Here is a 22,309-nt window from a genome sequence, read left to right as displayed (position 1 = left end):
TGGTTAGTTTTGTCTTTAGCCATTTAATAATAAACATATTAAATGAGATCTGAAATGGACCTGGAATTTAAGGATCACGTCTTTTGTAAGACTCCACCTATCTATAAACGTCTAAAGGCTGAAAACATCTAGGGTGTTCTGTTTTATAAAAAGCAACAGAGCTTCCTTCATGGTCCAGTGGTTAAGAATCCACCTTCCAGTGCAAGGGACACTGGTCCAATCCTTGGCCTGGGAATGTTTCACATGCCTTGAAGCAGCTGAGCCTATGTGCCACAACTGCTGAGCCCATGCTCTAGAGCCTGCAAGGTGCAACTACTGAAGTCCTTGAACCTAGAGCTATGCTTCTGAACAGGAGAAGCCACCACAATGAGAAGCTGCACAATGCTTTATGCAACTGGAGAAAGCCCATGTGCAACAATGAAGACCCACCACAGCCAAAAATTTAAATAAATAAATAAATCTTAAAAAAAGGCAAGAGAGACTTTTCAAATGGTCATATATATCTCCTCACACTTCATTTTTCTGTGGTAGCTCTCAAAATCCTCTGATCTTGTGGAACACTATGAAAATTTTATAAATGAAATAAGAGTGATTTTTTGGTACAGGTTATTGGGAATTTCCGATGTTGTTTTTAGGGTGATTTGTGGTAGCCTAACAGTTAGACTTTGTTGGGGAGGTTGGATTTAGTTTCAGTATAACAGGTGTGTCCATTGGCTTGGAGCTAAACTTGGCTTACACACAAAATGGGAAACCTGTTTGCTCTGTAGGATGATGGGAGAAAAGAGAATAATGAGAAATCTGAGATAAACAGGAGTGTTGGGTAATTTAAGATAAGTAGGATTCTAGTTTATTGGAGGGGACATCATGGGGATTGAGCAGCTTGGACATTAGAGCAGTGATTAATTGATTGAGTTTTGCATATAAATTCAACAGAAAGCATTTGTAAAACATTTAGTTGCATGACATTTATCAGTAATGAGAATAAATTTAAAGAAGTCTTTTCAAACCATTGGTTTGTTTTTTGGCTGATAATTATTTTAGCCACCATAGTGCAGCTGTAGCTCATTTTATGTGTTATTAAGGTGAGAATTTTTTTTCACGCTGTCTTCTACTTTTCACAAAGGGAGGTTATACTCAGTAAGTTCTACGGTAGTGGGTCCTCATCTGATAGAACTTAACATTAATTCATTCACTCTTTTCCTTATATATGTATGTGTTAGGACTACCAGGACCAGTTCCAAGGGGCTTTTTTTATTTAAGCTGTCTTAAAAATGGGTTAAAGTAGATTATTGGTCATTCTCAAAAGGTAAAAGTTATAAAGATCACATGGACCATACAGAAAGTAGATACTCTGCGAAGGATCAAAACCACTATACACAAAGTTTATACTAGGAAATACTCTTTTTCTAGTAGAAGCATTTTAGAGAGGTCAACCAAACAAGTTTGCTAGTAGAAAAGATCCAAGGGATTTGTTCTCAGTTTAATTTCTTTATATAAACTAGAATTAGGAAACATTTAAGATGTTGACTGTTTTATTAATTTTTTTTGACAATGTAATTAAAAATTAAAACCATAATTATTTCAGATTTACAGCCTTATAAATATGCAGGATACCCCATGCTAATTAGGACTATAACAATGGAAACTTCAGATGACCTCCTTTTCTCAAAAGAATCACCACTGTTGCCTGCTGCTGCAGAGCTGGCTTTCCATACGGTTAACTGCTCAGCCCTCAATGCTGAAGAGCTTAGACGGGAGAATGGAATTGAGGTAATATGGAATGATCTTTGTCCTTGTCTTAAAGCTAGTTTAGGCAAACTGTCTCTTAGCAATAAAGAATTCACCAAGTATGAATACAGTTGATACAGTTTCTTTAATTTATTGCAACAGATTACCATGTTCTTTATATTCTAATACCAAAATTAAAATAAATGGAGCCTTATTGCATAATATGAATTGGAGAGTATTGGATTCAAAGTTGGTGAACTTAATATTACTTGCAAAATAGTGTAGCAGGATGCTTTGAAAAAACTGCAGGGTTCTTTGTTTACTTGTTTATTTATCAAATGTTAATTGAGCCAACACTTATTTGCCAAGTTTCTAATACTAGAAGGTTAATTAATGTTTTGTTCCTAGCAGAGGAGGCTTTTCAAACTTTGAGAGTTAACTGCAGACTTCTTTCTCTGCAGGTGTTACAAGAGGCATTTAGTCGCTGTGTGGCTGTGTTGAATCGTTCTAGTAAACCAAGTGACATGTCAGTACAGGTAAGGCTATTCCAAGAAAGTTACGCTAGACTAATAGTTCAGATGTTAGGTGTGTTTTAGAATCACTTTGAGGGCTCATGAAAACCTGGGTTGCTGAGGTCTGCCTCCCAGGTCCTCTGCCCAAAGTTTCTGATTCAGAAAGGCTAGGGTAGGGGCCTGAGAATATGCTTTTCTAACAAAATTCCCAGATGATACTGATGCTGTTATTCTGTGTATCACACTTCAATAAGCACTGTGGTAAATCATATGTAATCTGTTGGCTTAATTTTTTTTCCTTATAATAAAGAGTGATATAATGAATCCCATATCCCCTTTACCCAGTTTCAAACATCTGTAATTTTTCCATTTTTGTTTCACTTATCTTCCATCCCCTTCCTTAATTCCTTCTTTACTTCCATACTTTGCTCCCATACCTAGTATTTTTCATTTTCTTCTTTTCTGTTGGATTATTTGGTAGAAGATCCATCAGGAACATTAAGATCACTGTAAAATGCATCTTTTTGACCTTTTGTGTATGCCAGCAAAATTTAGAATAGGGAACAATTCGGTACAGGCTTTTGAGTTTCATCTGTATTTTTATTAATAAGTATAGTACATTATTACAATTCAGGGCAAAAATACTTTAATCCAGAAGTTGGCAAACTTTTTTTTATGAGGGGCTAGAGGGTGATTATTTGAGACACTCAGGTTGCATGTAGTCTGTTGCATATTTTTTAAATTGTTTATTTATTTTTGGTTGGACTGGGTCTTTGTTGCAGAGCACGGGCTTTCTCCTTGCGGAGAGTGGGGGCTTCTCTTTATCATGGTGCACAGGTTTCTAATTGCAGTGACTTCTCTTGTCACTGAGCACCGGTGCTAGGGTGAATGGGCTTTAGTAGTTGCTGCTGGAGGACTCTAGAGCACAGGTTTAGTAGTTGTGGCACATGGACTTTATTGCCCCACGGCATGTGGACTCTTTCTGGACCAGGGATCAAACCTGTGTTTCCTGCATTGGCAGATAGATTCTTGTCCACTACCACCAGGGAAATCCTATTGCATGTTTCTTATTTGTGACTTTTACAACTCTTTGCAAATGTAAAAGCTAAGGCTTCCTGGCCATACAAAGACAGATCATGGTTGACTTGGCCTGTGGCCGTATAGTGGCCATGGTTTGCCAACCTTGTATCTATAGGGTATCTTAACCAGAAATACTGATAATTCAGTAGAAATGTTCTGTTTAATTTTGGAGCGTTGTATATATCATTAAACATTATTACGAATCTCTGCTGATTTGATTTCCACTGTCTTAAACAGGAATGCACAAGTGACCTTTTTTTACTCTGTTGTGTTACCTGCAGGTGTGTGGACACATAAGCAGATGCTATAGTGTGGCTGCCCAGTTTGAAGAATGCCGAGAGAAGATTACAGAAATGCCCGGCATCATCAGGGATCTCTGTCGGGTGCTCTATTTCGGCAAGGTAGATGTTGCCGTTTACTGTTTTTCTGGATTCAGTCAGCAGTTAGTTTTCTCGTCAAGTAGCCAGTCCTCAATTTATAAATAAGTTGTTTTCCTAAAATTATTTTCAAGTAAATGACATGGATCTCTAAAAACGTTTTTCACTGAATCCTTGCTGTAAATGATGACTTTGTTCCTGGGCTGGCCCACAAAGAATAAGACAAGAGTGACATATCTAGATGGAAGTTGGTTTCCTCTGAACATTTGAACAGAGGCAGGGAAGCAAGAGAGAAGACTAAGCTATCAGTCTAGTGAAAGTAAAGGAAAGGAAAGTGAAAGTGAAGTCGTGTCCAACTCTTTGGGACCCCATGGACTATAGCCTGCCAGGCTCCTCCGTCCATGGCATTCTCCAGGCAAGAATACTGGAGTGGGTTGCCATTTCCTTCTCCAGGGGATCTTCCCAACCCAGGGATCGAACCCGAGTCTCTCACATTGTAGGCAAACGCTTTTAACCTCTGAGCCAAGAGTCAAGTCATAGCATGAAAAGGCCATAGGGATCTGAGAGCTTGCTGTTCTTCCCAGTCCAGCACTGCTGAGGGAAGTTGACTATGGGTGATGTGATAAGTGACGGGAAAGGAAAGAGATTCTCTGGTAACTGAGCAGAGTGACAGTTGCGTTGGAATAGAATAGGATTAGGTTGCTGATCCTGGGCTAAGGTACCTAGAAATAAGGAATCTGATGAAAACACATCCCCAACTATATTTACTTGACATACTCAGATGTGTCTAATAAGAAAGAAATGCTGGTATAAAGAAGTAAATCTGTACACTTACACTAAAGGCTTCATTGATACACTTAAGATTACTGGCACATGTATTGCTACTAATGCCTCATCACTGTTTTTAAAAATACAAGAGGTGAAACAAAACAGTATTCTCAAGTCTTTAACACTAATTGGCTTCAAAGATAGTAATTCTGGTACAAATCAAATCCACATTGAGGTATCACCTCACTTTGGTCAGAATGTCTATCACCAAAAAGTCTACAAATAATAAATGCTGGAGAGGATGTGGAGAAAGAGATCCCTTGTATACTGTTGTTGGGAATATAAGTTGGTGTAGTACAGCCACTATGGAAAACAGCATGGAGGTTCCCTGCTGCTGCTGCTCAGTCGTGTCTGACTCTGTGCGACCCCATAGATGGCAGCCTACCAGGCCGTCCCTGGGATTCTCCAGGCAAGAACACTGGAGTGGGTTGCCCTTTCCTTCTCCAGTGCAGGAAAGTGAAAAGTGAAAGTGAAGTTGCTCAGTCGTGTCCGACTCTTCCCGACCCCATGGACTGCAGCCCACCGGGCTCCTCTGTCCATGGGATTCTCCAGGCAAGAGTACTGGAGTGGGGTGCCATCGCCTTCTCCGGAGGTTCCCTAATAAAACTAAAAATAGAGAAAGAATACTGAAATGGGTAACCATTCCCTTCTCCATGGGATCTTTTCGACCCAGGGATTGAACCTGGGTCTCCTGCATTGCAGGCAGATTCTTTACTGCCTGAACCACCAGGGAAGCCCCAGAGCTACCATATGATCCAGCAGTTCCACTCCTAGGTACCTATCTGGAAAACTACACATTTGAAAATATATGTGCACCCTGTGTTCATAGCACTATTCATAATAGCCAAGGCGTGAAAACAACCCAGGTGTTCATCAACAAATGGTTGGCTTAAGTTGATGTGTATACACACACACACTTTATATATACACACAAATACACACAATGGAATGTTATTGAGCCATAAACAAAGAATGAAATATTGCCATTTGCAGCAGTGTGAATGACCTAGAGAATATTATGCTTAGTGTAACAAGTCAGACAAAGACAGGCACTGTATGATATCACTTATATGTGGAATCTAAAAAATAATACAAATGAACATATATACAAAATAGAAACAGTCTCACAGACATAGAGAACAAACTTATGGTTACCAAAAAGAAAAGGAAGAGGGAGGCGAGGAGGGACAAATGAGGAAAATGGGATTAACAAATACAAACTGCTATGTATAAAATGGGCTTCCCTGATAGCTCAGTTGGTAAAGATTCTGCCTACAGTGCAGGAGACCCTGGTTTGATTCCTAGGTCAGGAAGATCTGCCGGAGAAGGGTTAGGCTACCCACTCCAGTATTCTTGGGCTTCCCTTATGGCTCAGCTGGTAAAGAACCTGCCTACAATGTAAGAGACCTGGATTCTATCCCTGGGTTGGGAAGATCCCCTGGAGAAGGGAAACGCTACCCACTCCAGTGTTTTGGCCTGGAGAATTCCATGGACTGTATAGTCCATGGGGTCGCAAAGAGTCAGACATGACTGAGTGACTTTCACTTTCATTCATAAAATAGATAGGAAGGATTTGGTATCCAATTGTATAACACAAAGACTTATACCCGATATCTTGTATTAACTATAATAGAATATAATCTCCAAAAAAAAGAATCTCTGTGTTGTATACCTGAAACTAATACAATATTGTAAACAACCATGCTTCAGTTTTCAAATTAATTTTTTAAAATAGTAATTCTGTGTCTTGTCACATGGTTACTTTAATTTTAGGCTTTAAATGATATAGGACTCAGATATAAACCAGAATAGAAAATATAAGAGGAGGTAAACACACATACAATAAGATAGTTAAGTAGCTTCTCATACATTCACAGTCTGTTTCTCTTGGGAGCTTTTTTTTAAAATCCATTAATTCCATTACTTTTATTCTCAGAGTATTCCAAGAGTGGCTGCCCTTGGGGTAGAATGTGTTAGCTCTTTTGCTGTGGATTTCTGGCTACAGACACACCTATTACAAGCTGGAATTTTGTGGCATCTGCTTGGTTATCTGTTTAATTATGACTACACCCTGGAAGAGAGTGGTATTCAGAAAAGTGAAGAAACAAACCAGCAGGTAATGTGAACATTACTTTAACACTGAATTTGAACCCAAACTGTAGATTAATGCAAAAGCAAAGCCCTAGCTATCTGGAGCCCTCAAGGCATAAACTGTTTTTCAAGATTATTAAGCTTATTGTTCTTTAAGCCCCGATCTTTTTATTTTATCCGCTTATCCCAGAAGGATTCAAGACCATGGAATTTGCAATAGCATATACTGGGCATAACTTAATCTTTTCTTGATTACTCAGAATCACCTTTGTGATTGCAGAATTACGGTTGTATAAAACAAGAAAGTGATAACAGTCCTGTTGAAGCTTGTTTACCTAAACACTTGAGAACTTACCTGATTGTTTTTTTATAGATTTTTTTTTTAACTTACAGATACTTTTTCTGTCACTCCTTTCTTATTCATTATTCATATTGTGAGTATGTGCCTCTAGTGATCAAATCTACTTAATCATCTCTTGTTCCCCATCCTATCCCCCAGGGTGCTTGTTCCAGTTATCAACAAGTTACTATATTGGATATAAATGACTGCATAGATCCTGATTGTCTTTCATATAAATAGAAGAATAAGCTGTAATGCATGAACTTTTCTTTTAATCATCTTTTTATGTCAAATTCTTTACTTTTTAATTGAAGGATAATTACTTTAAACAATTTTGTTATTTTCTGTCAAACATCAGGATGAATCAGCCATAGGTATACATATGTCCCCTCCTTCTTGAACCTCTCTCCCATCTCCCACCCCACCCTACCCCCTAGGTTGGTACAGAGTTCTTGTTTGAGTTGCCTGAGACATACAGCAAATTCCCATTAGCTATCTATTTTAAAAATTTGGTAATGTAAGTTTCCATGTTACTCTCTCCATACATCTCACCCTCTCCTGCCCTCTTTGAGTCCCTAAGTCTGTTCTTTATGTCTGTTTCTTCACTTTAGTTCAGTTCAGTAGCTCAGTCACGTCCGACTCTTTGCGACCCCATGAATTGCAGCACACCAGGCCTCCCTGTCCATCACCAACTCATCACGTCCATCAAGTCAGTGATGCCATCCAGCCATCTCATCCTCTGTTGTCCCCTTCTCCTCTTGCCCAAAGTCCCTCCCAGCATCAGAGTCTTTTCCAATGAGTCAACTCTTTGCAAGAGGTGGCCAAAGTACTGGAGTTTCAGCTTTAGCATCATTCCTTCGAAAGAACACCCACGACTGATCTCCTTTAGGATGGACTGGTTGGATCTCCTTGCAGTTCAAGGGACTCTCAAGAGTCTTCTCCAACACCACAGTTCAAAAGCATCCATTCTTCGGCGCTCTGCCTCCTTCACAGTCCAACTCTCACATCCATACATGACTACTGGAAAAACCATAGCCTTGACTAGATGGACCTTAGTCGGCAAAGTAATGTCTCTGCTTTTGAATATGCTATCTAGGTTGGTCATAACTTTTCTTCCAAGGAGTAAGCGTCTTTTAATTTCATGGCTGCTATCACCATCTGCAGTGATTTTGGAGCCCAAAAAAATTAAGTCTGACACTGTCTCCACTGTTTCCCCATCATTTCCCATGCAGATGCCATGATCTTTGTTTTCTGAATGTTGAGCTTTAAGCCAACTTTCTCGCTCTCCACTTTCACATTCATCAAGAGGCTTTTTAACTCCTCTTCACTTTCTGCCATAAGGGTGGTGTCATCTGCATATCTGAGGTTGTTGATATTTCTCCCAGCAATCTTGATTCCAGCTTGTGCTTCTTCCAGTCCACCGTTTCTCATGATGTACTCTGCATATAAGTTAAATAAGCAGGGTGACAATATACAGCCTTGACGTACTCCTTTTCCTATTTGGAACCAGTCTGTTGTTCCATGTCCAGTTCTAACTGTTGCTTCCTGACCTGCATACAGATTTCTCAAGAGGCAGGTCAGGTGGTCTGGTATTCCCATCTCTTTCAGAATCTTCCACAGTTTATTGTGAGCCACACAGTCAAAGGCTTTGGCATAGTCAATAAAGCAGAAACAGATGTTTTTCTGGAACTTTCTCTTGCTTTTTCCATGATCCAGTGGTTGTTGGCAATTTGATCTGTGGTTCTTCTGCCTTTTCTAAAACCAGCTTGAACATCAGGAAGTTCAGAGTTCACGTAGTGCTGAAGCCTGGCTTGGAGAATTTTGAGCATTGCTTTACTAGTGTGTGAGATGAGTGCAATTGTGTGGTAGTTTGAGAATTCTTTGGCATTGCCTTTCTTTGGGATTGGAATGAAAACTGACCTTTTCCAGTCCTATGGCCACTGCTGAGTTTTCCAAATTTGCTGGCATATTGAGTGCAGCACTTTCACAGCATCATCTTTCGGGATTTGAAACAGCTCCACTGGAATTCCATCACCTCCACTAGCTTTGTTCGTAGTGATACTTTCCAAGGCCCACTTGACTTCACATTCCAGGATGTCTGGCTCTAGATGAGTGATCACACCATCATGATTATCTGAGTCATGAAGATCTTTTTTGTACAGTTCTTCTGTGTATTCTTGCCACCTCTTCCTAATATCTTCTGCTTCTGTTAAGTCCATACCATTTCTGTCCTTTATTGTGCCCATCTTTGCATGAAATGTTCCCTTGGTATCTCTGATTTTCTTGAAGAGATCTCTAGTCTTTCCCATTCTGTTGTTTTCCTCTATTTCTTTGCATTGATTGCTGAAGAAGGCTTTCTTATCTCTTCTTGCTATTCTTTGGAACTCTGCATTCAGATGCTTATATCTTTCCTTTTCTCCTTTGCTTTTCGCCTGTCTTCTTTTCACAGCTATTTGTAAGGCCTCCCCAGACAGCCATTTTGCTTTTTTGCATTTCTTTTCCATGGGGATGGTCTTGATGCCTGTCCCCTGTACAGTGTCATGAACCTCATTCCATAGTTCATCAAGCACTCTATCAGATCTAGGCCCTTAAATGTACTTCTCACTTCCACTGTATAATCATAAGGGATTTGATTTAGGTCATACCTGAATGCTCTAGCGGTTTTCCCTACTTTCTTCAATTTAAGTCTGAATTTGGTAATAAGTTCATGATCTGAGCCACAGTCAGCTCCTGGTCTTGTTTTTATTGATTGTATAGAGCTTCTCCATCTTTGGCTGCAAAGAATATAATCAATCTACTTTTGGTGTTGACCATCTGGTGATGTCCATGTGTAGAGTCTTCTCTTGTGTTATTGGAAGAGGATCTTTGCTATGACCAGTGCATTTTCTTGGCAGAACTCTGTTAGTCTTTGCCCTGCTTCATTCCACATTCCAAGGCCAAATTTGCCTATTACTCCAGGTGTTTCCTGACTTCTTACTTTTGTATTCCAGTCCCCTATAATGAAAAGGACATCTTTTTTGGGTGTTAGTTCTAAAAGGTCTTGTAGGTCTTCTTAGAACCGTTCAACTTCAGCTTCTTCAGCGTTACTGGTTGGGGCATAGACTTGGATAACTGTGATATTGAATGGTTTGCCTTGGAGACGAACAGAGATCATTCTCTCGTTTTTGAGATTGCATCCAAGTACTGCATTTCAGACTCTTTTGTTGACCACGATGGCTACTCCATTTCTTCTGAGGATTTCCTGTCCGCAGTAGTAGATATAATGGTCATCTAAGTTAAATTCATCCATTCCAGTCCATTTTAGTTCGCTGATTCCTAGAATGTCGATGTTCACTCTTGCCGTCTCGTTTGACCAGTTCCAATTTGCCTTGATTCATGGACCTGACATTCCAGGTTCTTATGCAATATTGCTCTTTACAGCATCGGACCTTGCTTCTGGCACCAGCCACATCCACAGCTGGTATTGTTTTTGCTTTGGCTTCATCCCTTTATCCTTTCTGGAGTTATTTCTCCACTGATCTCCAGTAGCATATTGGGCACCTACTGACCTGGGGAGTTCCTCTTTCAGTATCCTATCATTTTGCCTTCTCATACTGTTCATGGGATTCTCAAGGCAGGAATACTGAAGTGGTTTGCCATTCCCTTCTCCAGTTGACCACATTCTGTCACTACTGCCCTGCAAATAAATTCTTAGGTACAGTCTTTTTAAATTCCTTATATTTGCATTAGTATATGGTATTTATCTTTCTGTTTCTGGCTTACTTCACTCTGTATAATAGGCTATAGATTCATCCACCGCATTAGTACTGACTCAAATGTGTTCCTTTTTATGGCTGTGTAATATTCCATTGTGTATATGTACATAACTTCTTTATCCATTCATCTGTCGATGGACATCTAGGTTGCTTCTATGCTCTAGCTATTGTAAATAATGCTGCAGTGAACATAAGGTACATGTGTCTTTTTCAGTTTTGGTTTCCTCAGGGTATATGCCTGGGAGTGGGATTGCTGAGTCATACGGTGGTTTTATTCTAGTTTTTTAAGAAATCTCCATACAATCTTCCATAGTGGCTGTATCAATTTACATTTCTTCCAACAGCACAAGAGCATTCCCTTTTCTCCACACCTCCTCTAGCTGATGATGGCCTTTCTGACCAGTGTGAGGTGATATCTCATTGTAGTTTTGATTTGCACTTGTCTAATGATGAGCAGTGCTGAGCGTCTTTTTATGTGTTTATTAGCCATCTGTATGGCCCCTTTGGAGAAATTTCTGTTTAGGTCTTTTCTCCCGCTTTTTGATTTAGTTTTTTTTTTTTTTCTGGCCTTGAGTTATACAAGTTGTTTGTATATTTTGGAAATTAATCCTTTGTCCATTGTTTCATTTGCTATTATTTTCTCCCATTCTGAGGGTTGACTTTTCACCTTGTTTATAGTTTCCTTTGCTGTGCAAAAGCTTTTAAGTTTAATCAGGTCCCACTTGTTTATTTTTGCTTTTATTTCTCTAGGACAGGGCTTATATAGGATCTTGCTTTGATTTATGTTATCAAGTGTTGTGGCTATGTTTTCCTCTAAGAGTTTTTTAGTTTCTGGTCTTACATTTAGGTCTTTAATCCATTTTGAGTCTATCTTTGTGTATGGTATTAGGAAAGTGTTCTAATTTCATTTTTTTACGTGCAGCTGTCCAGTTTTCCCAGAACCAATTATTGAAGAGGCTGTTTTTCCCCTGTGTATATTCTTGACTCCTTTGTCAAAAATAAGGTACCCATAGGTATGTGGGTTTATTTCTGGGCTTTCTGCCTTGTTCCATTCGTCTATATTTCCGTTTTTGTGCCACTGTCATACTGTTTTGATGACTCTAGCTTTGTAGTGTAGTCTGAAGTCAGGAAGGTTGATTCCTTCAGCTCCGTTCTTCTTTCTCAAGACTGCTTTGGCTCTTAGGGGTCTTTTGCATTTCCATATGAATTGTGAGAATTTTTTTGTTCTAGTTCTATGCAAAATGCCATTGGTAATTTGATAGGGATCACATTGAATCTGTAGATTGTATTTGGTAGTACAGTCATTTTCACAGTGTTGATTCCTCCACCCCAGTAACATGGAATATCTCTCCATTTGTTAATGTCATCTTTGATTTCTTTCATCAGTGTCTTATAGTTTTCTGTATGCGGTTTTTTTTGTCTCCTTAGGTAGTCATATTCCTAAATATTTTATTCTTTTTGTTGCAGTCATGAATGGGGTTGATTCCTTAATTTCTCTTTCTGATTTTTCATTGTTAGTATATAGGAATGCAAGTGATTTCTGTGTATTGATTTTCTGTCCTGTGACTTTGCTAAATTCACTGATTAGTTCTAGTAATTTTCTGATAGTATCTTTAAGGTTTTCCATGTACAGTATCATGTCATCTGCAAACAGAGAGAGCTTTACTTTTCCAATCTGGATTCCTTTTATTTCTTTTTCTACTCTGATTTCTGTAGCTAGGACTTCCAAAGCTCTGTTGAATCCTAGGGGTGAGAGTGTACACCCTTGACTTGTTCCTGATCTTAGGGGGAATGGTTGCAGTTTTTCACCATTGCGAATAATGTTTGTTGTGGGCTTATCATATATGGCCTTTACTATGTTGAGGTAGGTTCCTTTTGTGCCCATTTTTTGAAGAGTTTTGATCATAAAAGCATCCTGAATTTTGTCAAAGGCTTTTTCCACATCTGTTGAAATTATCATATGTTTATCTTTCAATTGGTTTATATGGTGTATCACATTGATTGATTTGCCTATATTGAAGAATCCTTCCATCACTGGAATAAACTCAACTTTATCATGGTGTGTTAGCTTTTTAACGTGTTGTTGAAATCTGTTTGCTAGAATTTTGTTGAGGATTTTAACATCTATGTTTATCACTGATAATTGGCTTGTAGCTTTCTTTTTTTGTGTGTTGTCTTTGTCTGGTTTTGGTATCAGGGTGTTGGTGGCCTCATAGAATGGGTTTGGAAGTGTTTCTTCCTCTGCAGTTTTTTGAAGGAGTTTTAGAAGGATAGGCATTAGCTCTTCTCTAAATGTTTGATAGAATTCACCTGTGAAACCATCTGGTCCTGGGCTTTTGTTTTTTGGGAGATTTTTGATCACAGTTTTGATTTCAGTACTTGTAATTGGATTTTTCATAATTTCTATTTCTTCCTGTTTCAGTCTTGGAAGATTGTGAACTTTTCTAAGAATCTGTCCATTTCTTCCAGTTTATCCATTTTATTGCCATATAGTTGTTCATAATAGTCTCATAATCCTTTATATGTCTGCACTGTTGTAACCTCTCCTTTTTCATTTGTAATTTTGTTGATTTGATTCTTCTCTTTTTTTCTTGATGAGTCTGGCTAAAGGTTTGTCAATTTTGTTTATCTTCTCAAAGAACCATCTTTTAGTTTTGTTAATCTTTACTATTGTTTCTTTGATTTCTTTTTCATTGATTTCTGCTCTGATCTTTATGATTCTTTCCTTCTGCTAATTTTCGGGTTGTTTTTTTTTTTTTTATAATTTTTCCAGTTGTTTTAGGTGTAACGTTAGGTTTTGTGATTTTTTTCTTGCATCTTGAGGCAGGATTGTGTTGCTATAAACATCCCTCTTAGAGCTGCTTTTGCTGGATCCCATAGGTTTTGAGTTGTGTTTTCCTTGCCATTTGTTTCTAGGAATTTTTTGATTTGCCTTTTGATTTCTTCAGTAACCAGTTTGTTATTTAGAAACGTATTGTTTAATCTCCATATGTTTGTGTTTTTTGCATTTTTTTTCTTGTAATTGATGTCTCGTCTCATAGCATTGTGGTCAGAGAAGATGCTTGATACAGTTTCAATTTTCTTAAATTTACTGATGTTAGATTTATGACCCAAGATGTGGTGTATCCTGGAGAATGGAATGTTCCATGTGCACTTGAGAAGGAAGTGTATTCTTCTGTATTTGGATGAAATGTCCTGAAGAGATCAGTGAGATCCATCTCGTCTAATGTATCATTTAAGACTTGTGTTTCCTTATTCATTTTCTGTTTTCATGATCTGTCCATTGGTGTTAGTGGGGTGTTAAAGTCTCCTCCTATTATTGTGTCACTGTCAGTTTCTCCTTTTGTGTCTGTTAGTGTTTGTTTTATGTGCTGAGGTGCTCCGATGTTGGTTGTATAGATGTTTGCAATCATTAGGTAGTGTCCTTCCTTATCTCTTGTAATATTCTTTATTTTAAGGTCTCCTTAGTCTAATATGAGGATTGCTATTCCAGCTTTCTTTTGGTTTACATTGGCATGGAATATATTTTTCTACCCTCTCAGTTTCAGTCATTATATGTGTCTTTAGGTCTGAAGTGGATTTCTTCTAGACAGCATATATGTGGGTCTTATTTTTGTATTATCCATTCAGCTGTCTGTGTCTTTTGGTTGCAGCATTTAATACATTTATTTTTAAGGCAATTATTAATATATACCAGACCACCTGACCTGCCTCTTGAGAAACCTATATACACAGATCAGGAAGCAACAGTTAGAACTAGACATCAAACAACAGACTGGTTCCAAATAGGAAAAGGAGTATGTCAAGGCTGTATATTGTCACCCTACTTATTTAACTCACATGCGGAGTACATCATGAGAAACGCTGGGCTGGAAGAAGCACAAGCTGGGATCAAGATTGCCGGGAGAAATATCAATAACTTCAGATATGCAGATGACACCACCCTTATGGCAGAAAATGAAGTGGAACTAAAAAGCCTCTTGATGAAGGTGAAAGAGGAGAGTGAAAAAGTTGCCTTAAAGCTCAACATTCAGAAAATTAAACTCATGGCGTCTGGTCCCGTGGGGAAACAGTGTCAGACTTTATATTTTGGGCTCCCAAATCACTGCAGATGGTGATGGCAGCCATGAAATTAAAAGACGCTTACTCCTTTGAAGGAAAGTTATGACCAACCTAGACAGTATATTCAAAAGCAGAGACATTGCTTTGCCAACAAAGGTCCGTCTAGTCAAGGCTATGGTTTTTCCAGTGGTCATGTATGGATGTGAGAGTTGGACTGTAAAGAAAGCTGAGCGCCAAAGAATTGATGCTTTTGAACTTTGATGTTGGAGAAGACTCTTGAGAGTCCCTTGGACTGCAAGGAGATCCAACCAGTCCATCCTAAAGGAGATCAGTCATGGGTGTTCTTTCGAAGGAATGATGCTAAAGCTGAAACTCCAGTACTTTGGCCACCTCATGCAAAGAGTTGACTCATTGAAAAAGACTCTGATGCTGGGAGGGACTGTGGGCAAGAGGAGAAGGGGACAACAGAGGATGAGATGGCTGGATGGCATCACTGACTCGTTGGACGTGAGTTTGATTCAACTCCGGGAGTTGGTGATGGACAGGGAGGCTTGGCGTGCTACAATTAATGGGGTCGCAAAGAGTCAGACACGACTGAGCAACTGAACTGAACTGAACTGACGGTCCTTTAGCCATTTCCTTAATTATTTGGGTTTTTCTTTCTTTTTTTTTTTTTTTAATATCTTTTTCTTGTCTTGTATTTCCTAATTATATAAGTCCCTTTAACATTTGTTTTCAAGCTGATTTGGTGGTACTGAATTCTCTTGACTTACACTTTTCATAAACTCGACATTAGTGTTGGGAACTTCAGTACCTTTTTTGTTTCTTTTTCTTTGCTTTCTCTTCCTTAATATGTTCCGTACTGTTTTGATTCCATAAATGTACTATTTCCTGATAAGAGATCTATTTTAATAAATGTGTTAATTTTTTTGTAACAGGAAGTAGCCAACAGCCTTGCCAAACTGAGTGTCCGAGCTCTAAGTCGCCTTGGAGGTTATCTGCCTGAAGAACAAGCAACACCAGAAAATCCAACCATTAGGAAAAGTTTAGCTGGCATGCTGACCCCCTATGTTGCTAGAAAACTTGCTGTTATTAGTGCTACTGAGGTATGTGCTTCAGAGCTAGCCTGTGTTTTGATAAATATTGCAAGATCCTGTACATAATAGAGGAATATAACAATGGTGATTGCTCTCAGAAATCTAAAAATTGAAAATGCCCACACACTTGTTCTCTCAAGTAAGAAATTTGGTTATTGTGCCTTGGTGCTGATGATAGCAGCTCTATACGTCTGGGGATAATAACTCCCTTCTTTCCTCCTAGCACAAAGCTCAGAAAATGTAAAGTGTAAAAACTTAGGGAATTCCCTGATGGTCCAGTGGTTAGGATTTGGATTCAAGTCAAGGGCCTGGATTCAGTCCCTGGTTGAGGAAATAAGATCCTGCAAGCCGTGAGACACACACCCCCACTCTCCCTCCCCACAAAAAAACATTTAAAGGAAAGTTAACTGTGTATGTGTACACTTAAAATTGAGTAGAGCGACACAAAGGGAAAGCACTGTAGATGGCTAAGCAGGCATAAGCTTATGTCTGCAGAACTACTTAATGCAGCCTTGAATCAGGGTTTGGCTGAGAAAATTGGAACTGAATCTCTGCCCGTAAATTCTGCTTCCCTTTCTAGGAGTATGCTTCATAAAGACTTAGATTTTGTTTTCAAATATATATATATAAAGGTCGTGTGGTAGTCCTTTTAAGCTTATATTTACTGTTTATAAAATGCTTTAATAAAATGTCGTGTGTGATTTTCACCAAAGCAGAGCAAATGTTAAAAATGAGATGTGAAAACAGACTCAAATTTGAATTCCAGTTTCACCACTTAAATGTTGTGAGACCTGGAACAAATAATTTGATCTTTGTCAAAGAAGTCTTGATTTTTCTCAGCTGCAGAATGGTAAACATTATATTTTCAAACTTGATAAAATTGTTCAAGCACATTGTACTTAAGGTTCCTGTTACAGAGCTTGGTATGTCATAGACAATTTCAATAATGATAACTTCAATATTTTTCCTAAATATTATAAAACAGTAATATTCTGTCTCCTAGATTTTGAAGATGCTTAACAGTAACACAGAGAGCCCCTATTTGATATGGAACAATTCTACAAGAGCAGAACTACTTGAATTTCTTGAATCTCAACAGGAAAGCATGATTAAAAAAGTAAGTTAATAATTTCTTGCATCCTGCCACCTTATAGTGGAGAAGGTAGTAAGTCAGAAAAAATCAAAAGACAGAGAGTAGAATGGGAAATAAGGAGTTGCCCTGGATAATACCTAACTAGATGGTTGAATCTTGATGGTTTAGAAGACATTTATGTTTGTGAGTTTGGACTTCATTAAAGAGTAACCATCACTCAGTGTCCTGGATTATGCAAAATTTGGCTTACCACTCATTTCATGATAGTCACTCAGAGCTCTTCATTGATAGAAGTTTTGAGAAGTGCAGAGCTAGGAAGAACCAGTCTCAGATTTCTACATATCATCTGTTTTTTTACCAGAAGAGAGAGAATATCATTCTTTCTTTGTTTAGCCCTTTACAGTTTATTCCTGCTTCCCTCCTAGCTCAGTTGGTAAAGAATCTGCCTGCAATACAGGAGACCCAGGTTCGAGTCCTGTGTCGGGAAGATCCCCTGGAGAGGGAAATGGTGATCCACTCCAGTATTCTTGCCTGGAGAATCCCATGGACAGAGGAGCATTCACTTTTCTTTACAATTTATTATACACTTTTACATATTATTTCAGTCCAATCTAAATTTTATGTAATTTCAACCAAAATCTTCTTTGGGCTATTTTTTTCCCAGTTCCTTTCCTCTTTTCCTATCTTTTTCTTTGTCCTTAAATGGAAATTCTTCTTGATTTGTCACCTTGCTTTTTTAACTCAGAGACCCTGTTTTCTTGCACTTTATCACTTAATGTTTTACTTTTTAAAACCAGTTCAGACATGTTCATCTCTTAATTCTATTGCCCTGTATCTGACCAGGCCAAATGTCTGCTGAGAGGAGAGCCACATGTCATACTTGCTTGTAAAAACTAGGTCTAAGATACTTCGTTGGCTGACCTCAGTGATCTTTTGAAATTTTAAAATGAGTTTCAATTTTGGACTAAAAAATAACATAACTCTCTGCCTATATATAACATAACTCTGTTAGGGGCTTCCCTGATGGCTTAGCAGATAAAGAATCTGCCTGCTACAGGAGATACAGTGTTGATCCCTGGGTTAGAATAATCCCCTGGAGGAGGAAATGGCAGCCCATTCCAGTATTTTTGCCTGAAAAACCCCATGGACAGAAGAGCCTGGCAGGCTACACTACAAAGGGTCACAGAGTCGGACATGACTAAGTGACTAACACACGTTCACGCATGCATGCCTTTTCCAGAGTCCATATTACTAATTATAAATGTTAAAATTGCATTAAGTGCTGTGATGTGTATCCCACCACATTTTTCTCCTATGGAAAAATGAATGGATCTTTAGTTACTTATTGAAGTTATTTATCTGATAAGTTATTAAACTGAATATGGATAGATTTATAAACTACACACTAAAGATTCTGATTTATATCTGACAATTAGTTTTCTTTTTTTTAAAGGGTGACTGTGACAAAACTTACGGATCAGAATTTGTCTACAGTGATCATGCCAAAGAACTTATCGTAGGGGAGATTTTTGTTAGGGTCTATAATGAAGTCCCTACTTTCCCACTTGAGGTAAGCTCTCTACTTTTGATTTTGTCTATGACTTTTGATCATTTGTTATTAAAAGCTACTGGTTTATTCACACTGTATATGTTGAAATAATATCTGGTTTTTGCCAAATATTTTATACTAACTTGGGTATGTGATAGGGTGACCATTGATAACTTATGAGACTTTTTGTTTTGAATGTCGGGGAATTTAATGGATTCATGAATAAGGATTTATTCCTTTCCCAGCTGTTTCTTATATTTTATGCATAATGCTACTCCACTGTATCATGTATATATATCTGCAGCTCTGCTGTCTCTTGTGGAACTGTAAGGCCTTTTACATACTCACTCTATTATGTTAAATATCAGACCACCAGACAGTAGTCTATCTCTGGCCAGTTTTTAAAAGAAATTAAGAAAATAGAGGGGAGAGCAAAGAGAATTTTTAGAAGATGACTGGGTCACATCAGGTTATTTCTTGTGATGACCCCTAATCACTTCCAGAAGCAAATAATCTTTTCTTTCCTTAGTTCTTAGGGATCACATAGGAAAGTTTTGTTATAGCTTTTTGGAGGGGGTGATAAAGATTCGGTGGTTGATTGGTTTGTAAGGAAGAAAGAAGTGAGGCTTTGTTTTAGAGTTTGCTCTTGGAAAAAGGAGTTTACTAAACTGTGATGTATGTTATTTATCACAGAATAATATATAAAAATAGCTGCTAAGAAGAATGAGTTTAATGATTTGTGAAGTCTCTTTGAAAACTTCCTTCTAAATTTATAATCTTATATATATAATTTTTAAATATAAAAATGCAACCAATTTATAGAAGTTACATATCATACTATCAATTATCTTGGTAAAGTAGGGGCATATTCTTATCAGAGTTATTATACTATATTACCGAAGGGAGTAAATCAGATTTCTAATGGATTTAGGCCAACAGTGATAAACATTTTCTAATGCTGTTGAGTTTTATCCCTTTTCTCCTCAGTTCTCATTTAATGCATAGGTATTTTCTTGTGTCTGTATAATTTAATAACTTCCATGACTTGAAATGTTTCATTGTTGCTTTTACTGTGAAGTCTTTGTTATAGGTTATTTCTAAGGACACACATGTTTTTAAATATTTTTCTACTTGATTTAGGTTCCAAAAGCGTTTGCTGCAAGTCTCTTGGATTATATAGGCTCCCAGGCCCAGTACCTCCACACCTTCATGGCTATCACTCATGCTGCAAAAGTGGAGTCAGAGCAACATGGAGACCGCTTGCCAAGAGTTGAAATGGCTTTGGAGGCTCTGAGGAATGTTATAAAATATAATCCAGGTATGTGACTGTACCCTTGACAAATAAGATCCTTAAAACAGAAGAGCCCTAAAATTACCAGCTCTCAATTTTACCAGGAAAACTCTGGGAAAATTATGCTTGGTTATTGACCCCATAATATATTTACCTCTAAATAATAAGCTGAGAGAGGTCAGTCATCATGCTTAGAATTCATATCTCTAAGAGTAAATGAGTTTTAATAAGTTGAAACGGCAGAATAACTTGATAGTGTAAAACCACATTGATGACATAAATTGACATACAAGGTATAAGTGCTTAAGTTAGAGTTATTGATGAGATTATTTAAGTTTTCCACCACTGGTCCCTACAGTGCCATACTTTAAAAAAAAAAATGCCTTAAGTTTTTGGTGCTTAAAAATTGAAATAATAAAATGAGAATTGTCATTCTTAAAACATCTTTAAGAAAGACATTTATAGTAACATTATCACTCTTGCCTGACTTCAGGGAATATGCTGGAGTGAAAGTCTGAAAGCTTATTCCAATTCTAACTTTGATACTAAATATGGAATATATATATAGTGAGGGAACATAACCCCCCACCCATCAACAGAAAATTGGATTAAAGATTTACTGAGCATGGCCTTACCCATCAGAGCAAGACCCAGTTTGCTCCACAGCCAGTCCCTCCCATTAGGAACCTTCCACAAGCCTCTTATCTATCAGAGGGGAGACAGAATGAAAACCATAATCACAGAAAACTAACCAAACTGATCACATGGACCAGAGCCTTGTCTAACTCAATGAGACTATGAGCCACGCCATGTAGGGCCACCCAAGATGGACGGGACATGGTGGAGAGTTCTGACAAAACATTGTCCACTGGAGAAGGGAATGGCAAACCACTTCAGTATTCCTAGCTGGAGAATTCCAGAACACTATGAAAAGGTAAGAAGATGTGACGCTTAAAGATGAACTCCCCAGGATAGTAGGTGCCCAGTATGCTACTGGAGAAGAGCAGAGAAATAGATCCAGAAAGAATGAAGAGGATGAGCCAAAGTGAAAACAGCACCCAGTTTTGGATATATCTGGTGATGAAAATAAAGTCCAGTGCTGTAAATAACAATATTGCGTAGAAACCTGGAATGTTAGGTCCATGAATCAAGGTAAATTGGAAGTGAACAAACAGGGAATGGCAAGAGTGAACATCAACATTTTAAGAATCAGTGAACTAAAATGGAGCAGAATGGGTGAATGTAATTTAGATGATGATTATATCTACTACTGTGGGCAAGAATCCCTTAGAAGAAATGAAGTAGCCTTCATAGTCAACAAGAGAGTCCAAAATGCAGTACTAGGGTGCAGTCTCAAAACAACAGAAAGATCTCTGTTCATTTCCAAGGCAAACCATTCAGTATCATAGTAATTGAAGTCTGTGCCCCAAGCACTAATGCTGAAAAAGCTGAACTTGAACAGTTAAGACCTTCCAGAACACCCAAAAAAGATGGCCTTTTCATCATAGGGACGGAATGCAAAAGTAGGAAGTCAAGGGTTACCGAGTAACAGGCAAGTTTGTTTGGCCTTGGAGGAGAAAATGAAGCAGGGCAAATATTCACAGAGCTTTGTGAAGAGAACACACTGTTTGTAGCAAGCACACTCTTCCAACAACCCAAGAGATAACTACTCATGGACGTCACCAGATGGTCAATACCAAAATCAGACTGAGTGTATTCTTTGTAGCCAACGATGGTGAAGCTCTATGCAGTCAGCAAAAACAAGACCAGGAGCTGACTGTTGCTCAGATCTTGAACTCTTTATTGCCAAATTTAGACTTAAATTGAAGAAAGTAAGGAAAACCGCTAGGCCATTCAGTATGACCTAAATCAAATCCCTTACAATTATGTACAGTGGTGATTAGATCTGATAGACAGAGTGCTTTAAGAACTATGGATGGAGGTTTGTGACATTGTACAGGAGGCAGTGATCAAAACCATCCCTAAGGAAAAGAAAAGCAAGAAGGCAAAACGGTTGTCTGAGGAGGCCTTACAAATAGCTAAGAAAAGAAGAGATGCTAAAGGCAAACGAGAAAAGGAAAGATATAAGCATCTGAATGCAGAGTTCCATAGAATAGCAAGGAGAGATAAGAAAACCTTCCTCAGCAATCACTGCAAAGAAATAGAGGAAAACAATAGAATGGGAAAGACTAGAGATCTCGTTAAGAAAATTAGAGATACCAAGGGAACATTTCATGCAAAGGTGGGCACAGTAGGACAGAAGCAGAAGATATTAAGAGGTGGCAAGAATACACAGAAGAACTATACAAAAAAAGATCTTAATGACCCGGATAACCATAATGATGTGATCACTCACTTAGAGCCAGACATCCTGGAGTGCAAAGTCAAGTGGGTGTTAGGAAGCATCACTACAAAGCTAGCGGAGGTGATAGAATTCCAGCTATTTCAAATCCTAAATGATGATGCTGTTAAAGTGCTGCATGCACTCAATATGTCAGCATTTGGA

The 22,309-nt window shown here is 38.2% G+C and overlaps 1 protein-coding gene across 1 annotated transcript in view; it reads left to right on the top strand.

Moving 5' to 3' along the window:
- Positions 1 to 22,309, top strand: part of DNAJC13 (DnaJ heat shock protein family (Hsp40) member C13) — a 157,620-nt gene that overhangs the window by 109,199 nt on the left and 26,112 nt on the right. Inside the window, exons 38-45 of the mRNA XM_052656719.1 lie at positions 1,586 to 1,770; positions 2,190 to 2,264; positions 3,602 to 3,721; positions 6,462 to 6,641; positions 15,712 to 15,879; positions 16,874 to 16,987; positions 18,417 to 18,533; positions 19,653 to 19,830. Coding sequence (XP_052512679.1) covers positions 1,586 to 1,770; positions 2,190 to 2,264; positions 3,602 to 3,721; positions 6,462 to 6,641; positions 15,712 to 15,879; positions 16,874 to 16,987; positions 18,417 to 18,533; positions 19,653 to 19,830 — 1,137 coding nt within the window. The remainder of the gene's footprint in view (positions 1 to 1,585; positions 1,771 to 2,189; positions 2,265 to 3,601; positions 3,722 to 6,461; positions 6,642 to 15,711; positions 15,880 to 16,873; positions 16,988 to 18,416; positions 18,534 to 19,652; positions 19,831 to 22,309) is intronic.

This window comes from Budorcas taxicolor, chromosome 1 (assembly GCF_023091745.1).
Source record: "Budorcas taxicolor isolate Tak-1 chromosome 1, Takin1.1, whole genome shotgun sequence".
Lineage (NCBI taxonomy): Eukaryota > Metazoa > Chordata > Mammalia > Artiodactyla > Bovidae > Budorcas > Budorcas taxicolor.
Note: the sequence above shows the minus strand (reverse complement) of the source record. Positions and strands in the feature narration are given on the sequence as shown.